Consider the following 22341-nt stretch of genomic DNA (forward strand, 5'->3'; position numbering starts at 1 on the left):
CCCAACACTCTGGATGAGCTGAAGGCCGCTATCGAAGCATCCTGGGCCTCCATAACACCTGAGCAGTGCCACAGGCTGATTGCCTCCATGCCACGCCGCATTGAAGCAGTCATTTCTGCAAAAGGATTCCTGACCAAGTATTGAGTGCATAACTGAACATAATTATTTGAAGGTTGATTTTTTTTGTTTTAAAAACACTTTTCTTTTATTGGTCGGATGAAATATGCTAATTTTTTGAGATAGGAATTTTGGGTTTTCATGAGCTGTATGCCAAAATCATCAATATTAAAACAATAAAAGTCTTGGAACTACTTCAGTTGTGTGTAATGAATCTAAACTATATGAAAGTGTAATGTTTATCAGTACATTACAGAAAATAATGAACTTTATCACAATATGCTAATTTTTTGAGAAGATCCTGTATTATGTGGTACCTGGTTTATTTAATGTAGGAAATGTCTTATTTGTCGGAATATAAGGCGTATGGGTTAGCTAGGTACAGTCAGCTAAAGCTGTGTTTCACTATTTCATGTCATGCAGATTCCAGCCCCTCAACAGTCTCAAGAATGGTTATAATGTTTGAGGACCCCTTGATTAGACTAAGGATTAAATGTATAATTGTACACCTTTGGGTTATTTACTTGAAAAAACTAACTACTGGGAAATCTACTGATTGTCATCAAGTTTACTATATCAGAATTGATCATACAGATGCATTTGCTGGGACCTGAAGACTGAGTTTACTATAACGAGATTCTATTGTATAAATTAGACACTTCTGAAAGCATTTCTAACTGTCCTCCATCCTAGCAAATCATTTAAAAGACTTTTGTTGAGCGTGTAGGAGCCTTAAGCAACAATTTGGTGCCTTTAACATTTCCACAATTATAAACACATCAGCAATGATCATCATGTACTAAACCAGCTATGGTGCAAACCCCATACTATATATTACATATTTTAAAAAAAACAATATTATACATAAAGGAAGCATGTTTAAAATGCCCAATGAAATTACAGTTTCTTTTAATCTACATATACAATTGATTACTCTGCATACTCTTCATTCCACATAAAAGCTCTGCCATCAAAATAATTCTTAATGTCTACAATGACATCAATCAGCAGCATAAATGTACTTTATCTTAACAATTTACTCGTATTTCTTCAAAGCATAACTATAGTGCATTGCAAGGAGTAAGGGGTTTTTCATATCTAATAACATTGTTTGCACCCCCTCCGAATCCCACTAGCCATTCACCTTCTCAATACACAAGGTACTTGGTGTACCCTCACCCCCCTGTGACTATGGTCTAGTTTGAAGTGATAACTGGGGCCTTAGCACTGCCTCTGTGCTACGGCTAGCAGAGGTGTGCATCCTTGACTCTCGATTAACAGAAGTCGTAGAGTATTTATTACCCCGTCTATGGCAGCATATTCTACTATCAGTTATATAAAGCTGTTTCTTAGTTTCTTTGGGGCACTTTACAGAATCCTACCCCCACTCCCCTTCACTGGGGACAGTAGTAACAGTGGTATCTAAATATTTTACATACATTTGAAAACAATATAAATCTGCACTATAAACATTAAAAAAATAAATTTGAAATGTATTTGTACATATTACATTGAATACAATAGTATTATAGAAACCTATTTTGCTAACTATGTTGTGTGCGGCTTGTACAACTAGGTAGTTCAATGGAAACTTGTAGTAAAAGAGATAGAAGATGCCATCTTTGTTGTTAAAAATGATATTTGCCTTTCTCTCAAACTTATCCCTTGCCCCCATTGCTTTCTGAAACATTGGCTCAGAACAAGTATGCAGATCAGGGGATCTGACTCACTCTAACTCCACTTGCATGTTTTTTTCCAGAAAGTGCTGAAGTTTAAAGGATACGGGACCCCAGGCAAAGCTACCTAAGGTAAGTACAGAGGAGGGCTCATGCAGGATCCATATACCTCTGTGCATTGTTAGTTCTTCGCCTTGTTCCCCCGGTCTCTACAAATCACTCCTTGAAAAATCTGACTTAAGTTAAAGTAACATTTTCAGCTAAGAATAGGGAGACTTGTCGTCATGTCCCCTCCTATCATCCTCCAATTCCATCCTTTTCTCCTCCCCATTTACTTCCTGTGGGCAAAAAAAGTGAGATACTTGCCAAGGCAGAGAGGAGCCTCTGGATGATCCAGAATCCACAGGCTTCCCGTGTCCTCCTCCACACCACTGCAGCTCGCTGGGACCTTCTTCTTTGTGGCCACACTCTCCTCGTGTATGGAGAGAAAAGCCTTGCACAAGCAGCTCTGTGCAGCTTAGGCCCGGATTTACATCACAGGAGTATATAGGCACAGATGTATTGGCACCCTAGACTTCACCTTCCATGAACCTACAAACACCCACCGAACTGCACCGCAAAAGTGCTGGCAGGTTCAGCTGTCACTTCACCTTTACCCATCATAGGAAGCTACAGATGCCCTTTAGCAAAGCCGGATCATCCACAAGGCAAACTTTGGCACTTGCCTAGGACCTGAAGAGAGACTAAGGGCCTAGTTAACGCTAGCCCCCACCAAATTTTACAAAACTGAAACGACTGAAGGGAGATCTTATCGATGGAATGCAGAGAGCTGGGTAAGTAACCTTATGCTCTGGTCGGGACTCTACATAGGGAAGTAGAGGGAAGCACTAGGGGAGGGAACTGCCTTTTCATCATCAGGTGCCTGTAGGCACATGCCTACAGTGCCTTATGGTTAATCTGGCTCTGCTGCAGCTGCAGCCAGGGCCTGTGCAGCTTTATTTGTACTGGGAGGAGAGCACCGCTACTGAAGCAAATTCCACATTGTCCCAGTGCTGGATCAGTGGGGTTGAGGATTATAGGGGAAGCCTCAGGGCTCCCCTCTACTAAGGTTAGGTATCTAACTCTTTCAAAATGTCCCTTCAGGTTCACTTTAAGGGAAAGATGTCCTCTTCCTGTCTAGACATTTGACATTGGCAGAAAATACATTTTTTCAAGGAGTGATTTTATGGACCAGGGGAAATAAGGAGAGGAATGGGCAATGCACAGAGGTATGTGAATCCAGCATAACATGCCTCTGTGCTCACCTTAGGTGGCTTTGCCTCAGGTCAGGTAATCTTTAGGATCAGCATAACAGCCAGGCAACAGGCAGTTTTAAAATGGATGATTGCAACCTCCATAGTTATCTCACTTATGGTTTCCTAAGTAATACTGAAGTAGAGCCTGTGTGATGTCTCCTTGAAAATCACTGTAGCTGGTCTAAATATGGAACTTTACTTAGGACTAGTTCACACTGGGGCAATCAGCAAAGTGCTGTGACTATATATCCCTAAGAAATTATTCTCACTGCAGCATTTATGATTTGTATAAATCAAAAACACTGTGAAAATTGCTATTCAAATCTCCCATTGGTTGCGTCTTCGTTACAGTACAGAGCTGCCATTACTTGCCAGGAATCAGTACACTCTATCAGACAACGTATATTGCACATTAGGAGGGCACTGTCTGTTTTCTTCCATTTCTGTTTTGGAGGGTAAAACATATCTTTCATTGGAAGCCAGCAGTGAAATGACTGCTATAACAATTTAGCTTCATGTGTAGCGCTTTCAGTGTAGAACCACTATTAGTTCTTAGTAACTAGAGCAGCAAAGGGAGTGTGGCCATAGCCAATAGTGAGAATACATACAGTGAATACACAGAGAAGCAGTGGCATCATTGAGACATGATATGATCTTTATATTGCAAGCTCACAAGGGCCCCTTATCCTTTTGTGTCTTGGAATTTGCTATACATTTTGTTCATCATGTTACATTTGTCACTGTAATTATTGTCTACCAATTCTGTATTATGTACTACTGTTTATACGTTTTGTATACCATTGTATTATTAGGTACCCCATGTTTATCTCTTACTCTGTACAATGCAGTGAAACATGTTGGTGCTTTATAAATAAATAAAAATAATCTGTGTCTTCCCCTGTTCCATCTGACTCAAGAAGAACAGAACTGACTCATGTCTGCTTGCTGCTCTGCAGAACAGGATCATCCACCAGGCAACCTAGGCAGGTGATTGGGGCCTAGTGGGTGTCAAGGGGCCCACCTGCCACCTTTTCTGACCTCTCTTCACTTCAGCTTACCAAAAGGACCACACGGGGGGCCCAAATCTACTACCTTGCATAGGGCCCCATTACTTATTATTCCAACTCAGCTGCCCTATTTCTCAGATTCCACGTCCATGGCACAATAGCTGCTGCCCTCTGTGTAGTATATACTGTACTCAGTCCTCTGATACATGCCCTGATCTCCTCCACAAATGGAACACAGTTAGATATATATATATATGTAGAGAGAGATCTTATGTACATGAACATTAAAAAAAGTCCCTATATCTCCATTATAAGTTTTGTCAGGTAGAAAAAGAACTGACTGCAACGTTGTGGACAAGTAAGAGGAGATCCCAAAAGTGAAACAATACAAATTAAATGATAGAAGAGTAATCCTAGAGCAGCAGAGGGCAGGCTGCCTGTGACATGTATAAGGTCCCTGCGCACAGCATAGGCAGAAAGCCTGACCATACATGTTTTTGAAGTGTTCTAGATTGTCCGTTATGTCCGTCTCACTGGCCACATTGATTTGTTAAAAAATGCCAAACAAAATACTCTTTACTATATAATTAGTGCTTTTTTGCAGTCCTGCCCTCCCAGACAAACTATTACTACTACCTGCAGTAAACAGGTTCAGCTGTCGGCAAATACAGAATACCACCTGCTGATCACATCCTGAAGTGTACCATGGAGCTGACATCAGAGGGGCTCTGACCAGCTGGTGAAGTAAGAAATCTGATTGGCCAGTTTTCTACTGAATACTTGATGACTCTGACAGGCTGTTAGTTCTTCTTGGTGAGACATGCTGCTGTAATCCCATTGAGACTTGATGCTGGTTGTAAGCAGGCAGAATCAATGGATCTGTGTGTTCCTTCTGTAAAGTGCTTGTTGTCGCCACCTAGTGAATGGAAACAATTAGAAAACAACTTCAAGTGATTTCTTTTTTAGATGCATCACAGTCGACACCATTTTCTTTATTGCAAATCCAACAAAATGAACGCATCCTATTACCAGCGTGAGCCAAATAAACCAAGACATGTACCAATGTCAGTGAAACACATAATAAAAGGTTTCAGTGTTTAACATTGACCTGGCCTAAATATATCTGGTTCCCTTGGCAACTTGTGCATCATCAGTTGCGCTTGTTACTGACACAGAGCTAAGAGTACACAAAAGCTGGGATGTTTTTTTTTTTTACAGAGAACATAGCTTCTTAATAAGTGACCTTTTAAGCAAAATACCTGTGTGAAAAGCCTCAGGATGAAGCTGCCATTCTCTGATTATTAGGTGGTATGCTAATGGCTAGGTCTAGTTTTACTGACCTGGACACAAGTATATGCAGCCAGGAGTCAGAGAACGGCAGATAACATCTATCTGATAGTGTGAAAGCTGGAACACAGCACAGGAAAAACCTAAAGGTGGCCACTAACAATCCAATTTCTAGCGAAAAATCGTTCGAGCGATAAGAAATTCTGATTGGAAGTGAAATATTGTAATACATCGTTCACTACACCATCAACGAACCAATCTTTGCTTCCTATCTATCACAACCAACAAGAAAATCCAAATTTTGGTTCGACGAAAATTCATTCGGCCGACATTTTTTTTCACTCATTCATAATCAATTGTGCCCACCAACTGAGATTATTTACAACCAATCCGATCAAAATTTCTGATCGCTTGAACGATTTTTCGCTAGAAATTGGACCGTTAGTGGCCACCTAAATAGTTTTATCAGCTGCCTGCAGCCAAGGCATGTGAGTACTTTGTAAATGTTCTGCAGTATGTCCTTGTCTTTTTGACCCTGGTACAGAGACTTAAGGTATATACACACGTCGGATTTTTGCAAACGACCGTCACTTGGACGTTTGGACGTCAAATCGGGCTTGTGTACGGTTGGTCGTGCAGCTGATAAGACTGGGCTTGAACGATCCGCTTGGTGGATTGCAAAAATCCGACGTGTGTATGAGCCTTTATCCTCACGCAATCCCTGTTAAACTACACAACTTTTCTCTTTTGACTGATCGGTTTGCAGCCGACTTCGATTGAATTGATCTATCTGACAGGATGCAAAATCTAGGTCGATCTGCTGCTGGTAGTATATCCATGGCCCATAGAGTTGCATTGGATCTATTGGTCCAATAATGCATTTAGATAGATTTCCAATAGATTTCAGAACTGTTCCTAGTGTGTAGCGCACATCAGATAGATTCCTGTCAGATTCGACTTGACAGGCATCTGACAGAAATCTTAGCCTTAGTGTACAGAACTAAAAAGTAATAGCCGGGGGAGCCTTGTCAAGTATTGAAGGAAAAAAAAAGTTGGTTTAGCCATTCCCTATCTATCTGCCAAAACTGTACAATGCGGGCTCACCTGCTGCCCGTCTTCCCCCATCATCAGCTGTTACCCCAGAAGGACCCCCCCCCCCCGCACTGAGGCATTGAGGGAGGCAGCTGTCAGCGCAATGAGACGCTCTCCCTCTCCATCCATTCACCGTGGGTCTGCCAGTGATGAGGTGCGGAGTAATGAGTCGCTTTGTAATGAGCCGGTTCTCCTCTCCATTCATGCAGTGTAATGAGCTGATTTGTAATGGGCCGGTTCTCCCCTCTATTTATATATATATATACAGTATATATGAATAGAGGGGAGAACCGGCTCATTACAAAGCAGCTCATTACACCACATAAATGGAGAGGAGAACTGGCTCATTACAAAGAGGCTCATTACTCTGGAAGGCCATCATGGGCAGACCTGCAGGTAATGGATGGAGAGGGAGAGCGGCTCATTGCGCTGACAGCTGCCTCCCTCAATGACAGCGGGATGCCTGAGTGCGGGGGTCCTTCTGGGGTAACTGCTGATGATGGGGAAGATGAGCAGCAGGTGAGCCCGCATTGTACAGTTTTGGCAGTTAGGTAGGGAAGGGCTAAACCAACTGTTTTTGTTTTTAATACCTGACAAGGCTCCCTCTGCTATTACTTTTTAGTTACAAAAGTCCGGCAGCCTTACTTCAGGGACTGACGGACACAGGCTACAGTGATATATGGTAAATAAAAGGGCCATGACAAAAAATAAAAAAAAAAGACACAGCGAGGCTTCTGTATACTTGATATATCTACTGTGAGGTAATTGAACATGAAATGATTCGCGATAGTGGTCCTTTAATTATGATTATTATTATTATTATTTAATTATACCTTAAATTATGATTGGCCAATCAGTGACCAATTTAACCACCTCCATGTAGTATGGGGGATCAAAAGATATTGAATACTATGAGCAGATTGTGCAGGCAATTCCTTATACTGTACTACATGGAGGTGGTAAAAATGGTCACTGATTGGCCAATCATAATTAAAAGTGTGTACCAAGATTTAGTCTGATATCACACGGACAGTCACTCTGTCAATTGAAAAATGCCATCAAAACATTACAAGTCATAGGCAAAAAAGGAGAAAAACATCCGGCACTGCAATGAGCATATTGCATGTTTTTTGGTGTTCAGACTGTGTTCATACAATGCGTGCAGCAAAACAGTCAGCAGGATTATCAAAAAATGAACAATACAGTACTACCGTGGATTAAATGGCAGCGGGTGCAGGGTGCAGTATGGGCAGCCTAACGGCCGTTTCGCACGGCGGTGCTTATTCTGAGGCTAATCCACGCTGGCACACAGTGTAAATCGGGCTTTATTTCCTGATCTATGGGGGCCGGTGGACAGACACGTAATTCCACCCTTTGATACCCCGCCTACTGGTGCTCAGCCGGGCCTATCGTCTTCGGCGGGCGTCAACAAAGCTGGTGTATTCCCCGGCAATACTGAGCGCAATGCTCGTAACAAGGAACGCCACAGCCAGGCTTGCAAAGAAACATGTGGTGAAGTTAAGTGGAGGGAAAGTGTACAAGTGAGGGAAGATAGTGGTGAAATAAGATTAGTGAAGAAGGAAGTAAAATGCAAGAATAAGAAGGAAGTCTTGCAATTAGCTGGGGTGGCTAAGCGTTCAGGCACTGCAATAGCAGTAGCCCGAGGGAAGTCTTACTGATTGCACTAAGTGCTACTACTGTGGGGTCTCCCTGATTAGAGATAGCATCACGGCTTAATTAACCTAGCGTTCTGGATGAGCTGGCCTCATCCAGAGACGCTAGAGGGCACCGCTCAGGCCCTTCTGGGCCTATTTTGATAATTTTTTTTTTCAAACACGCAGCTAGCAAAGTGCTTTGCCCCGCTCGCCACCGATCCGCCTCTACCCGATGCGAAAGAGGGCCCCCCCCCCAGCAGACCCCATGCGCAGCCTGGCCAATCGCCACCAGGCTGCGCTTTGGGGTGGATCGGGAGTCCCAGTGACGTCACGACGTCGATGACATCACTCCGTTCGTCGCCATGGCGACGGGGGAAGCCCTAAAGGAAATCCCGTTCAGAACGGGATTTCCTTATGGGCGTGATCGCCGGCGGTGATCAGAAGGGTTGGAGGGAGAGAGGAGGAAGGGGAGAATCATGTAGCTAGCGCTAGGCTAGCTACATGATATGAAAAAAAAAAATCGGGCGAAAAAAATCCTCATGCGGCCGCGGGAATTGAAACGCACAGCAGGTTAAATTCTCTTACATAATAAATTGATCTGGATGACCACCACTGTATGTCAGACAGTAAATCTAAAACAAGTAATATTCATACACTTAAGGGGACAAAAATGGTAAAAGGTTACGACTATAATGCATATCAAGTATCAAATTCTAGTACAGCTAGGGTTCCAAAAAACATGCCAGGTCATTATGATCATTGAACCCCAAGGGTCCCATTGCTTCACTCCTAATGATAATAAGGGACCCCCTTCGCAAAAGGAGTCGTGCCCGATCCTCACCCCTTGATGGGATGTTAACCTGAGTTAGTCCGCAGAACCTCAAAACTGCAGGATCACTTGCATGCTTTTCACGTACATGCTCAATCAACCTTGGGGCACGCCTCCCATTATCAATGGAGCGCCAATGCTCCTGAATTCTTTCTTTTAGGGGAGGGGTGGTCTTGCCTACATAGAAACGGCCGCAGGGGCACCACAGGGCATATACAACAAATACTGTGCTGCATATTATAAGTTCCCGTACGGTCCAATCAATTGCACCCAGGCGATACTGTTTACCCGTTTGCATGTACAGGCAGAGGGAGCAGCATTTGCACCTGTGGTTCCCCCTCCGCCGTCCCCTCTGCAGCCAGTTCTCCACCCTTCTGGTCCTAAACTTGCTACTGGTGACTTGGTCACCAATGGTAGGTGCGCGTCTAAAGGCAACTAAAATGGATGCGGGCAATATCTCCTTTAGGATGGGATCTCTAGTTAGTAAGGACCAATTCTTCTCAATAACCCCCCTTATGTGTTGTGACATATGAGTGAAATCAAATGTAAAGGGTACTGTATTATCCTTCTTGGGGCCTTGAGGTTTCCATAAAAGGTCCTCTCTCGTTCTACTTTTGGCCTTTTCGAACGCTAAGTTTACTTCTCTTGTGAGATAACCCCTACTCGTCAATCTCTGTTTTAAATCCTCGCTCTGTGACTGGAAGTCCTCAAAGTCCGAATTATTCCTCCTGAGGTGAAGAAATTGGCCGTAGGGCATGGAATTCACAACATGTGAGGGATGAAAGCTGTCCTTGCATTAGTAGCCGTAGGTTTGCGATGGCCCTTAGTGATTAGGCGGTCACCGCAAACCTCCAGCTCCAGATCAAGAAAGGCCAATTTTTTAGGCCAATTTCATACGTAAATGCCATGTTCACCTGGTTGATGTTTAAATAATCAACAAAGTGAATAAAATACTGCTCTGTCCCAGACTAAAACACCAGGACGTCGTCCACGTATCTGGACCACCTCCTAATGAGAGACCTAAATGAGTTGGATACGTGATATACACAATCCTCCTCCCAAGCCGCTAGGAATAGATTAGCATAGACACATGCCACCGCCGTGCCCATGGCAGTGCCGGACACCTGTCTAAACCACTTACCGTCGAATCGAAATGCATTGTGGGTGAGTACAAATAGGAGACAATCGCAAATGTAATTAATTTGGTCAGTATCATTCCACTTGCGCCTCAGAAACCATCGAACCGCTTCCACACCCAAATTGTGTGGAATGCGGCTATACAAGCTCTCGACATCAATAAATGCCAAGATGTCCCCAGACGTCCAAGTGTACCCCTCCACACCTTTCAACACCTCCATGGTGTCGAGCATATAACCAGTGAAGCATACAGTCAATGAAAAGTATTCTTCACTGTACCTGCATGTAGTGCACTACCATACCGCAACACGTTAAACCGCAATGTTACTACAGCACTGTGAACGTCAAATAGGTAGTGCATTGTAGTGCGGTAAGCAAAGTGACCGTTACCCTGCACAACCACAGTGAATGGGGAGTAAATCTGAGTACCCAACGCAACAACGGCACTACGAACGTTCTCTGATCCATGTTCCCAATTCGAACAGTCATCAGTAAGCAGATATAAAGTCTTGTTTCCATTTACACCATTATACTACTAGAGCCATCTCTGACAAAAACAAACCTCACCAACTTCACAGGATACCTCACCTGGACAAACTGCTGCTGCTGCTGTTGTTGCTGGACTTGCATAGGCTGAAGGTTCTGTTGTTGGGAGGAATGTGCTGGTGTAAATCCTGGGTGTAAGATTGCTTGGCCCATGAGTACAATGGATGTATTGTTGACCGTGGTTTGCATCTCTAGACCCCGAAATATTTGTTGACTTTGCGAGTATCTGTTGTGTGCAGAAAATACAGTAAAAATTTATAGATCCTATTATTTCCATTCAGTGAGATTTTCAGCCTCTGCGCACTCAATTATGGCTTACCACAAGTAATCCAATAGAAAACAGTTTTCAGGAATGCTTTTTTTTTTTTTTTTTTTTTTCTTTTAGCCTCAGCTGAAACCACTCAAATACTGACACCCCAGGCATCATGCATTGAGTCCTCGCCCTTTTATACCATCAAGGTATACGTAAAACTTTGCATCATTGGCTCTTTTCTTTATTATTCTTCACGAGCAGCACCACACACTTATTTTTTTGCCAATTCCAACTGATACACATCCACACATCCATGCATTCTACATTCAACTTTTCATTCAAACTTAGATCACAGTCATATACACACATACACTACGCTACTCTTCGGTCTCCCTCTTTTGATTTTTCCTCTCTCCTCTCTAGGGTTTCAACGCCCTCCAAATTTCTCTCATAGCTATGAGTTGATTTGAAACTATCTCATCCACATCCATCCCTGGGCTTTCACACAGCACTTCCATTCTCATAAGCCATTCAGAAAAGACTGGGGCTTCTGAGCTTTTCCAATATTTCGCTAATATGTTTTTAACCACTAAAGTGCCTATTTCCTTCAAAAATCTGCTCTCCCTGTTTTCTTCTTGGTCTGTTATACCCAGTATGGCAGTGGTGGCAGAAATGCAAAAGCTATGGTCTATAACACTCCTACCAAATTGGATAAATTCTCTCCAAAGACTTTCGGCTATTGGACAATCCCACCACATGTGAACCTCCCTACCATGTCCCAATCCACATCTCCAGCATTTAATATCAGTTGAGCTAGACAGCTTCCCTGCCCGTGCAGGTGTAAAATACCACCTTACTATTATTTTATATTGAAGCATTTGTAAGTCACTGTCAGGAATCTTCCAGATGTTAGACCAGATTTGGGGCCATTTTTTTCCAAGGGGGGTATTTAACATTATTTCCCATTTATTACAATATGGTGGAGGTTCATCATATTTTGAGAGTGCCAAAAAGTCATGCAATACGGATATTGTTTTTGGAGGTCTTTTACAGAAAAAGAGGAGTTTCTCTATATCATTAAGTTCTCTCCTAATGGGCTTATTCTTGTTTAAGTAGCTTTTGACTTGTTTCTGCCACCATGCTTCTATATTTTTAGGTTCGTTCAACACACCAGAGATCTTTAACTCCTTATTTCCCAGCATATGCACCACACGTGTGTCCTGTGCAAGGCTGTTAACTACAAGCCAGCGAGGGGTGGATGCGGGTGGGAAATCTGGATTATCCCTCAAAGTGGTGAAGGGGGAGAGCCCTGTCTTTTTCTGCCACTGTATAATTAAAGCATATAAGGTTTTTAATGTAGGCTTTATGAGAGGGTGAGTCGTAGAGTGAATCAGATTATTTATATTTGTCGGGTGCCAGGAAAAAAACATCTCCAGGTCAATTTCCTCCTTTTCTAGTAGGGGCCAAACTTTATTTCTTATTTTTGAAGATATTTCTATTTTCCAGTCTAAAACTCTAGATAGTAGTATGCTTTTATAGTAATCCAAAATATCCGGAGCAGACACACCTCCTCTTTTTTTGTCTCTACTAATGGTTTTGTAACTAATCCTACGGTTGGATTTTGCCCAGATGAATTCTTGGAACAGCCTATGCCAGTCTTTAAACCATGTGCTAGGAAGGATAATAGGGAGGCACTGCATAACAAACAAAATTTTTGGCAGTATTAACATTTTTATAATGGCCACCCTTCCCAAAGGGCTAAAATATGGACGGTCCCACCCATTCAATTTTCCCTTGCTTTCCTTAATCATATTCTTAAAATTCAGAACAAACAGATAGTTTATTTCTTGACTTAGGTGGATACCTAGATATTTAACCACATGTTTCAATCTGAAATTACTAAGATCTTTAATTTTTTCCTTAGTTTCGGTCGAACAGCCTAAATCTAAGATTATGCTTTTTTCTTTATTTATTTTGAAATCTGAACAGGCTCCAAATTTATCCATAATCTCCTGACATTTTTGCAGTGAAGTTATAGGTTCTCTTAATGTCAGTAGTGTGTCATCTGCATATGCCAGGATTTTTATATCCTCTTCCCCTGTCTGTATTCCCTTTATTAAACCTTCATTGTGAATCTTTTGAATCAGAGGCTCAAGGCATATGTTGAAAAGTCCCGGTGACAGGGGACAGCCCTGTCTTACCCCATTAGATATAGGAAACACGTTTCCTATATGAGAATTGGTTATGACTTGGGCATTTTGTTTTTTGTATAGATTCTTAATCCTATCAATAAATGATTTCAGGAATGCTTTTTAACCCAATGATAGGCATTGCAATCTGTAGGTCTAGAATGGCTCTATACAAATAACAAGCTGACACATCATTGTATTCTAACAGTTCTGAAAGTGTGTTTAACTTTCAGGGACAACAAAGGGATCATTTGCATATTCAGCAGTGATGCATTGTAGGAAACCTCATTTGATCACTCCAAGCTGAATTATTACAAATACATTGTGTTTTTAAGAAGGCAAAATTCTGTTTTGCATGGCATTTTCAGTAAGGTTATCACCCACTTTCCAAAGTGTGTAAGGGGGGTTAGTCCCGCACACACTCTTAGATGTTCTATTTCACCATGAGCTTGCTGGGAAATCTGTAACTCTGGGTGTTTGAAGTCCTACCACATAGAACCATATTAATCCATGCCATGCACTGATGAGGACCAACCTGTCTGAAACAGTCTGTATGCATGTTGGATTGTTGTGGCTCTGTACAAATTAACAAGCTGACATCATTGCATTTAGGCGGTTCTGGAGGTGTGTCTAGCTTTCAGGGAACCTTAATAATCACAAATACCTTGTGTTTTAAGAAGGCAAATTTCTGCTTTACATTGCAATCTGGTGAGTCACTTTTTTGGCAACCTTACCTTACCTTACCATATTGATATAGTGTGAAAGTACTCTGAAGCAATCTATTTTATCTATTAAACCCAGAATCAAACCAGGCAAATTATATTAGAAATCATTATGGTAAGTCAACTCAAAACAAAACCGTGTATTAAGCAAAGTGGTGGACAGAATACCTGTCCCATGAACTAGTTGTGTTTTGTCACTGTACTACAACTTACTTGCTCACCTCTGTGGATTATGATAGAGAATGAATCAACCAGGTGTGACCTAGGGCCTGATGCATGAAAGTCTGGTCATTTTGCCATGTATAGCCAGCGCATGGCAATTTTACCAGTCTCAACGGCATGGAAGCACCATACTGGGATAATGTGCACGTTGCTATAGTAATGTGCGGTGTAACATGTATTACCATAGCAACACACTTGGCACTAATACTGTAACGGGGCGGTGCACCCCTGATGTTAGGACCAGTAACATTGCTGTGTGTTGTGTGCAAATTACTGGTCTATTATCTGCTAAATTTATATTTTCTAGGAATCAGCTTTCTGAGCCTGCTTGATTATTTTGTTCCATTTATTGGTTTACATTCATCTGTTCCAAGCTCCCAGCTGTGTTAAGAATCCACCCCATACTTTGCACTGCTAGCTTGGGAGGTCAGAGTGCCACCATGGTCTGTAGTACATCTCATAGGTGTAAAGTTAGTGATGAATGAGAACCCGGGGAAATTACCATAATACTCTTCTTGCTCATCAAGCTTTGAGGTTTACTGATATTACATCTATCTCCACTACAATGTTTGGTCTCCTCGCAGCCATTTATTCTTTATCCTTTATGCTTAAAGGGAACCTAAACTGAGAGGGATATGGCTGTTTGCATTTAAACAATACCAGTTGCCTGACTCTCCTGCTAATGTCAATAGTTGCAGCAGTGGCTGAATCACACACCTGAAACATGCATGCAGCTAATCCAGTCTGACTTCAGTCAGAGCACCTGATCTGCATGCTTGTTCAGGGCTGTAGATAAAAGTATTAGAGGCAGAGGATCAGCAGGACTGCCAGGCAACTGGTATTATTTTAAAAGTAAAATCCATATCCTTCTCAGTTTAGGTTCCCTTTAAGATAGATAACACTCTTCACTTCCACTAAACACTACACACACTATCAACAACTCTATTTACATTACTCACTCACTCACTCACTCACTCACTCACTCACTCACTCACTCACTCACTTATCAGCTTTCCTTTTTTCTAGTCTTGAGTACTCTTATTTATCTACTCACAAAAACCTGCTCAGCTTCTGTTAAATATAACACCACCTCTCCTTTAGGCACGTTTCATATATTTTTTAAAAACGTATCCGTGGCTCCGTTTTTGGGCCCGGACCAAAACCAGAGCCACAGATAAAAATGTTAAAAATAGGGGCCGTCTTCACCCACTCCAAAAATGGATCCGTGTGGCGATCCGGGGATCCGCTTTTGAAATCTGAAGTACAGAGGGCGGCATTGCAGGAAGTTACGCGGCGAGCGGTGGAACGCAAGGAAGTGAGTGAGTTCCCAGCTCACTGCTAGATACGTTTTAAAAGAAACTAGCTGGAGAGGAGCAGGGAAGGGGGTCCCAGGTGAGGGGGGGTGACCCCCTCCCCTCTGCTGTGCCCGCTGCCCCCCTTCCTGCCTGCTACCCCCTCCAGCATGGCGGCCCTCCCACCCACGGCCACTAATTTTAAACGGACTGTCTCCTCTCACTTCTCCTCCTACTCTGACTGCATGCTGTAAGTGTAAGCACACAGTACAAGCATGCTGCCCCTGTAATCCCTACACTAGATGCCAGTGTTTCACCTTGCTTCATGAGAGACCCGGCCCTGTCTCTTGGACCACCACCTTGTAACTTTCACAATGTGTTCTTTTTTTTGTCTCCATCTCCCCTAGCGCTGTGCTGTATTTTCTTGCATAGGAAATAGCAACCTTGATCACAAATAGGAAATACTGCAACCTTTTACCACTCCTCCTACACTGATCCTGGGACAACAAGACCCTGAGACTGCTACATTGGGCTCTATTCATAAAACCTTACCGCAAGTTTTCCGCTCAAAACAGCGGATTTTCACGTCCATTTAGCAAAGTGGGCATTCATAAAAGCTGTTCCCGCATGAAAATCTACAATCCCCCAGCAGAGCGAGAAATTTCCGCCCTCTCCAGTGTTTTTCTAGATTTATCTAGAAAAAAGTAACAAAATGGCCATTCATGAAGTTTAGAGGAAGCGGTATGTGGACGGGAAATACCGCTTCCTCTGATTTTGCGGATTACATACAAGTGAATGGGACAGACCTCCCAGAGAGAGCAGTGCACAGAGGGACTCTGCCGGCTGAAGTGTTTCCGCATGCCTTCCGACAGCTTACCGCCAGCTTTCAGCGGGAGATTTCCGCTCTTGCATCGCAGCTGGCAAGATTTTTTTGAATGACCACCCAGAAGTGTAAAATACCGCTGCGGTATTTTCCCTCCAGGAGTTTTTTCGCCACAACTTTTTTATGAATAGAGCCCATTGTAGTCTCCCTTCAGTCCTGAATTCAGTTGCCCTCCGTATCAAAATGTGTATAAAAAATGTGAGAGGTGTACTCACTTTAGTGAGATACTGTATGTATTTTGTGCTTGTGTTGGATGTGTGTGATATGTGCTTGTGGTCCCCACTGTAGTTTGTACATACATACAAATAATTAAATGTTGCTGCATAACTACTCATTTTCTTACAGCCATTTCTATTACAATTTCATCGCAAGCGATTTTTCTTTCAAATATCATATATGATGTCTCTGATGTATAGCTCCCATATTTTTGCCATCTCTTTCCTTAGAGAATATTTGTCAGTAGGATTAGCTGGAATGCACATCTCATTACGAAGACACAACATGAAAACAGAGATCTAAAAAATATTTTGACATACTTGAGCTGATGTCCACTGTCAGAGTACCGCCTTGCGCTACATGGGCTTGGCATCATTGGCTGGATAGGTTGGCTGAGCAGAAGTCTATTAAATAAGAACATATATTTTTACATACTGTGGTACAGCTAAGTATATTCAGGTTTAAACTAGCAGATCTGTGCCTGTTCTGTAAGCTGTGTAAAACAGAAGAGAAAAAAAGTGGACTAAAAACTTTTATTTTTTCTTTCCTATATATTTTTCTTGTCAACACTACAGAGCCTCTGAAAAAAAATACTTGTTGGCTCAGCAGTAGACTGTTCCTGGAAATTTCAGGGTTTCCTTTGCTCAGCTCAACAGGAGCTCACAAAATTCCCCCATCCCCAGTTCAACACCACAGTGGTCCCACGAAAAGTCTATGTGCCTCAGCAGCAGAGATAGTCTCCATTTCCTACATACATCCCTGAAGGATAATACATCAAAGAGCATGGGCCTGATTCACAAAGCAGTGCTAACCCTTAGCACGGCGGTTTTCGCAAATTTTCACGTGAAACAATAACATTTTCGTGCGCAAACGCGCATTTTCGTGGGAAATCGATATCGTTTTCGCACAAAAATTCGAGTTTGCGCACAAAAACGTTTTCGTTTGGCGTGAAAATTCGCGCAAAACCGGACGTGCTAAGAGTTAGCACCACTTTGTGAATCAGGCCCCATGTGTGATTATTTGGCTGGCTGCAATCATTTATCACTTCTGCCCTTTGTGAATGCTAAAACAGGAAACTGATGTAATGCTGGGGACACGTGATGCAATTTCTCGTCCAATCTGCAGGCTATCGGACAGGAAGTTGTATCGTGTTTACATGTCCAAACTGCTCCTGATCAATAAAAGGATTGATTTTACGACTGTAACTTCACAAAATCGATCCCTTTATTGATCAGAATTAGATCAGACAGGTCGGAAATAATCGTCTGATTCTCGTCGATCGGACTAGAAGTTGCATCATGTGTTCCCAGCATAAAACATGATCACATGGTTGTGACCAGTGATACACATTATCAAATCAATAACATGCTTCTCTATGTATTATCTTCTAGAAGAATTTATGTAGGTCAAAGAGACCACTTATTCTCAGGAGCCAAAAGCACCTTTTAATATGACTTTCCCGATATATGATGCAGAAATACAGCAATTCTGGAAACACCACTCCTTCTTTTCCTTATGTCATCAGTTTTCCAGCTGTATACATGTTTTAATTATGGTTTGGCCACCGCTGCCAGGTATAAACAACTTGATTGGATACTGTCTTGTACGTCTGAAGTTTGCTGCTGATTTTTATGGTTCTACACTGTCTAACCGTATCCAGTTCCCCAACATGCTTAAATGCCTACGTTTAACCTCCTCTTAGTGTGTAAACCCCCCTCCTGATGCCTAACATTAACCTTCCCCTTATTAACCCTTTCCTGATGCCTATCCCTAACATCCCCCCTTAATGCTAACCCCTTCCTGACTTTTAATCCTATTCTCCCCCTAATGTTAACCTCTTCTTAATGTCTACCCATAACCTCCTCCTTCAACATTATCCCCTGCTCATGTTTAACTCTACCCTTATAACTATAGCAATTAAAGCTAACCTTCCTTCGTCATCTGACACAAACCCTCCTAATCTATGCCTAACCCTAACCAATACTTATCTTTCATTTCTCATTTCGGCTCCAGTCTCTTTGCTTAATCTTTGCACCTATAATCAAAAGCAGCCTGTAGCTAAGTGCCAGTGCTTGATCTTGCCTCCTACAATCAAAAACCTGGTTCTAGCTGAGTGCTGGTGTCCAATTATACTGCAAGATAATTACACAAGTACTGCACTCTTTTACACAGGTCACCAAATTTTACACAGATCACCTAAATATACCGGTATGTAAATAGTATTAAAAAAAAACACAATTCAAATGACATGCTAGTTATATTACAACTCTTACCTTAATTGCCTGTCATGTGTGAAATCAGGAGAACTTTGGCACTGCATGGCATGTTGCTGTGAGTCACCAGAAGAAGCCGGTCTCATATCTTGTGATAAGCCTATAGAACTGCTGAGCTGAGAGGCACCACTGGTTGCGTGGCTTCTGTTTGCTATTCCTTGCATGCCACTCATAGGTTTCTGTCTCTAAAACACAACCCAGGAATGTAAATCTCTTTAAAAAGACTGTACAAAATTAAATTTGTAGATTCTAAAATACTTTCCAAATGGTTGTTTGCAACCTCTTTGTTTTTTGAAAGTAATAACCTCATTGGTCAGTGCGGTCTACTGGAGATCATGCACCGCACAATGCATCAGAGTCACCTTCAAAATTCTTGTCATACTGTATAAAGGAATATTTGGCGCAATTACAAGAGTAGTCCATGGAATGTATGTATAGAAACAATAAAAATATGTTTTAGTTTTGGATAGCATGGAGAAGGTTTACAGCCTCTGTTCACTAGTTTTCTTTTATCTATGTATCTGAGGAGTCCTCTCACCCTGTCATTCTGCCTGTGACTGCTGGTAGGGTGTCTGTGGGGTCTTCACATCCTATCCCTCTGCCTGTGACTGTTGGCAGAGTATCTGAGAGGGTCCTCACACCCTGTCCCTCTGTTTGTGACTGCTGGTAGGGTATCTGAGGGGTCCTCACATCCTGTCCCTCTGCCTGTGACTGTTGGCAGGGTATCTGAGGGGTCCTCACATCCTGTCCCTCTGCCTGTAACTGTTGGTAGAGTATCTGAGGGGTCCTCACACCCTGTCTCTCTGCCTGTGACTGTTGGTAGAGTATCTGGGGGGTCCTCACACCCTGCCTCTCTGCCTGTGACTGTTGGTAGAGTATCTGAGGGGTCCTCACACCTCGTCTCTCTGCCTGTGACTGTTGGTAGAGTATCTGTGGGGTCCTCACATCCTGTCCCTCTGCCTGTGACTGCTGGTTGGGTATCTGAGGGGTCCTCACACCCTGTCCCTCTGTTTGTGACTGCTGGTAGGGTATCTGAGGGGTCCTCACATCCTGTCCCTCTGCCTGTGACTGTTGGCAGGGTATCTGAGGGGTCCTCACATCCTGTCCCTCTGCCTGTAACTGTTGGTAGAGTATCTGAGGGGTCCTCAAATCCAGTTTCTTTGCCTGTAATTGTTGGCAGGGTATCTGAGGGATCCTCACATCCTGTTCCTCTGCCTGTGACTGCTGGTAGAGGTATCTGAGGGGTCCTCACACCCGGTCTCTCTGCCTGTGACTGCTGGCAGGGTGTCTGTGGGGTCTTCACATCCCATCCCTCTGCCTGTAACTGTTGGCAGAGTATCTGAGGGGTCCTTACACCCTGTCTCTCTGCTTGTGACTGCTGGTAGAGTATCTGAAGAGGTCCTCACATCCTGTCCCTGTGACTGTTGGTAGAGTATCTGAGGGGTCCTCACACCCTGTCTCTCTGCCTATGACTGCTGATAGGGTATCTGTATGGTCCTCACACTCTGTCTCTCTGCCTGTGACTGTTGGTAGAGTATCTGAGGGGTCCTCACACCCTGTCTCTCTGCCTGTGACTGTTGGTAGAGTATCTGAGGGGTCCTCACACCCTGTCTCTCTGCCTGTGACTGTTGGTAGAGTATCTGAGGGGTCCTCACAAACTGTCTCTCTGCCTGTGACTGCTGGTAGAGTATCTGAGGGGTCCTCACATCCTGTCCCTCTGCCTGTAACTGTTTGCAGGGTATCTGAGGGGTCCTCACATCCTGTTTCTCTGCCTGTAATTGTTGGCAGGGTATCTGAGGGATCCTAACATCCTGTCCCTCTGCCTGTAACTGTTGGCAGAGTATCTGAGGGGTCCTTACACCCTGTCCTTCTGCTTGTGACTGCTGGTAGGGTATCTGAGGGGTCCTCACATCCTGTCCCTCTGCCTGTGACTGTTGGCAGGGTATCTGAGGGGTCCTCACATCCTGTCCCTCTGCCTGTAACTGTTGGTAGAGTATCTGCGGGGTCCTCACATCCTGTTTCTCTGCCTGTAATTGTTGGCAGGGTATCTGAGGGATCCTAACATCCTGTCCCTCTGCCTGTAACTGTTGGCAGAGTATCTGAGGGGTCCTTACACCCTGTCCTTCTGCTTGTGACTGCTGGTAGGGTATCTGAGGGGTCCTCACACCCTGTCCCTCTGCCTGTGACTGCTGGTAGGGTATCTGAAGAGGTCCTCACACCCTGTCTTTCTGCCTGTGACTATTGGTAGAGTATCTGAGGGGTCCTCACACCCTGTCTCTCTGCCTGTGACTGCTGATAAGGTATCTGAGGGGTCCTCAAAACCTGTCTCTCTGCCTGTGACTGCTGGTAGAGTATCTGAGGGGTCCTCACATCCTGTTTCTCTGCCTGTAACTATTTGCAGGGTATCTGAGGGGTCCTCACATCCTGTCCCTCTGCCTGTGACTGCTGGTAGGGCATCTGAGGGGTCCTCACATCCTGTCCCTCTGCCTGTGACTGTTGGCAGGGTATCTGAGGGGTCCTCACATCCTGTCCCTCTGCCTGTAACTGTTGGTAGAGTATCTGCGGGGTCCTCAAATCCTGTTTCTCTGCCTGTAATTGTTGGCAGGGTATCTGAGGGATCCTAACATCCTGTTCCTCTGCCTGTGACTGCTGGTAGAGGTATCTGAGGGGTCCTCACACCCGGTCTCTCTGCCTGTGACTGCTGGTAGGGTGTCTGTGGGGTCTTCACATCCTATCCCTCTGCCTGTAACTGTTGGCAGAGTATCTGAGGGGTCCTCACACCCTGTCTCTCTGCTTGTGACTGCTGGTAGGGTATCTGAGGGGTCCTCACACCCTGTCCCTCTGCCTGTGACTTCTGGTAGCTTATCTGAAGAGGTCCTCACATCCTGTCCCTCTGCCTGTGACTGTTGGTAGCGTATCTGAGGGGTCCTCACACCCTGTCTCTCTGCCTATGGCTGCTGATAGGGTATCTGAGGGGTCCTCACACCCTGTCTCTCTGCCTGTGACTGTTAGTAGGGTATCTGAGGGGTCATCACACCCTGTCTCTCTGCCTGTGACTGTTGGTAGAGTATCTGAGGGGTCCTCACAACCTGTCTCTCTGCCTGTGACTGCTGATAAGGTATCTGAGGGGTCCTCACAACCTGTCTCTCTGCCTGTGACTGCTGATAAGGTATCTGAGGGGTCCTCACAACCTGTCCCTCGGCCTGTGACTGCTGGTAGAGTATCTGAGAGGTCCTCACATCCTGTCCCTCTGCCTGTAACTGTTTGCAGGGTATCTGAGGGGTCCTCACATCCTGTCCCTCTGCCTGTAACTGCTGGTAGGGTATCTGAGGGGTCCTCACACCCTGTCTCTCTGCCTGTGACTGCTGGTAGGGTATCTGAGGGGTCCTCACATCCTGTCCCTCTGCCTGTGACTGTTGTCAGGGTATTTGAGGGGTCCTTACATCCTGTCCCTCTGCCTGTGACTGTTGTCAGGGTATTTGAGGGGTCCTTACATCCTGTCCCTCTGCCTGTGACTGTTGGCAGAGTATCTGAGGGGTCCTCACATCCTGTCTTTCTGCATGTGACTGTTGGTAGCGTATCTGAGGGTCCTCACATCATGTCCCTCTGCATGTGACTGCTGGTAGCGTATCTGAGGGGTCCTCACATCC

The 22341-nt window shown here is 43.9% G+C and overlaps 1 protein-coding gene across 3 annotated transcripts in view; it reads right to left on the reverse strand.

Moving 5' to 3' along the window:
* Positions 1-393: 393 nt before the first annotated feature.
* NPAS2 (neuronal PAS domain protein 2) overlaps positions 394-22341 on the reverse strand; it is a 117712-nt gene continuing 95764 nt past the window's right edge. For all 3 annotated transcript variants that reach the window (XM_068268271.1, XM_068268269.1, XM_068268270.1), the window contains 4 exons: positions 18692-18876; positions 16739-16822; positions 10684-10867; positions 394-5011 (listed from right to left, as the gene is read on the reverse strand). In XM_068268271.1, the coding sequence (XP_068124372.1) occupies positions 4865-5011; positions 10684-10867; positions 16739-16822; positions 18692-18876 (600 nt within the window). In that variant the 3' untranslated portion in view covers positions 394-4864. The remainder of the gene's footprint in view (positions 5012-10683; positions 10868-16738; positions 16823-18691; positions 18877-22341) is intronic.

This window comes from Hyperolius riggenbachi, chromosome 2, assembly GCF_040937935.1.
Source record: "Hyperolius riggenbachi isolate aHypRig1 chromosome 2, aHypRig1.pri, whole genome shotgun sequence".
In the NCBI taxonomy this organism is placed as follows: Eukaryota; Metazoa; Chordata; class Amphibia; order Anura; family Hyperoliidae; genus Hyperolius; species Hyperolius riggenbachi.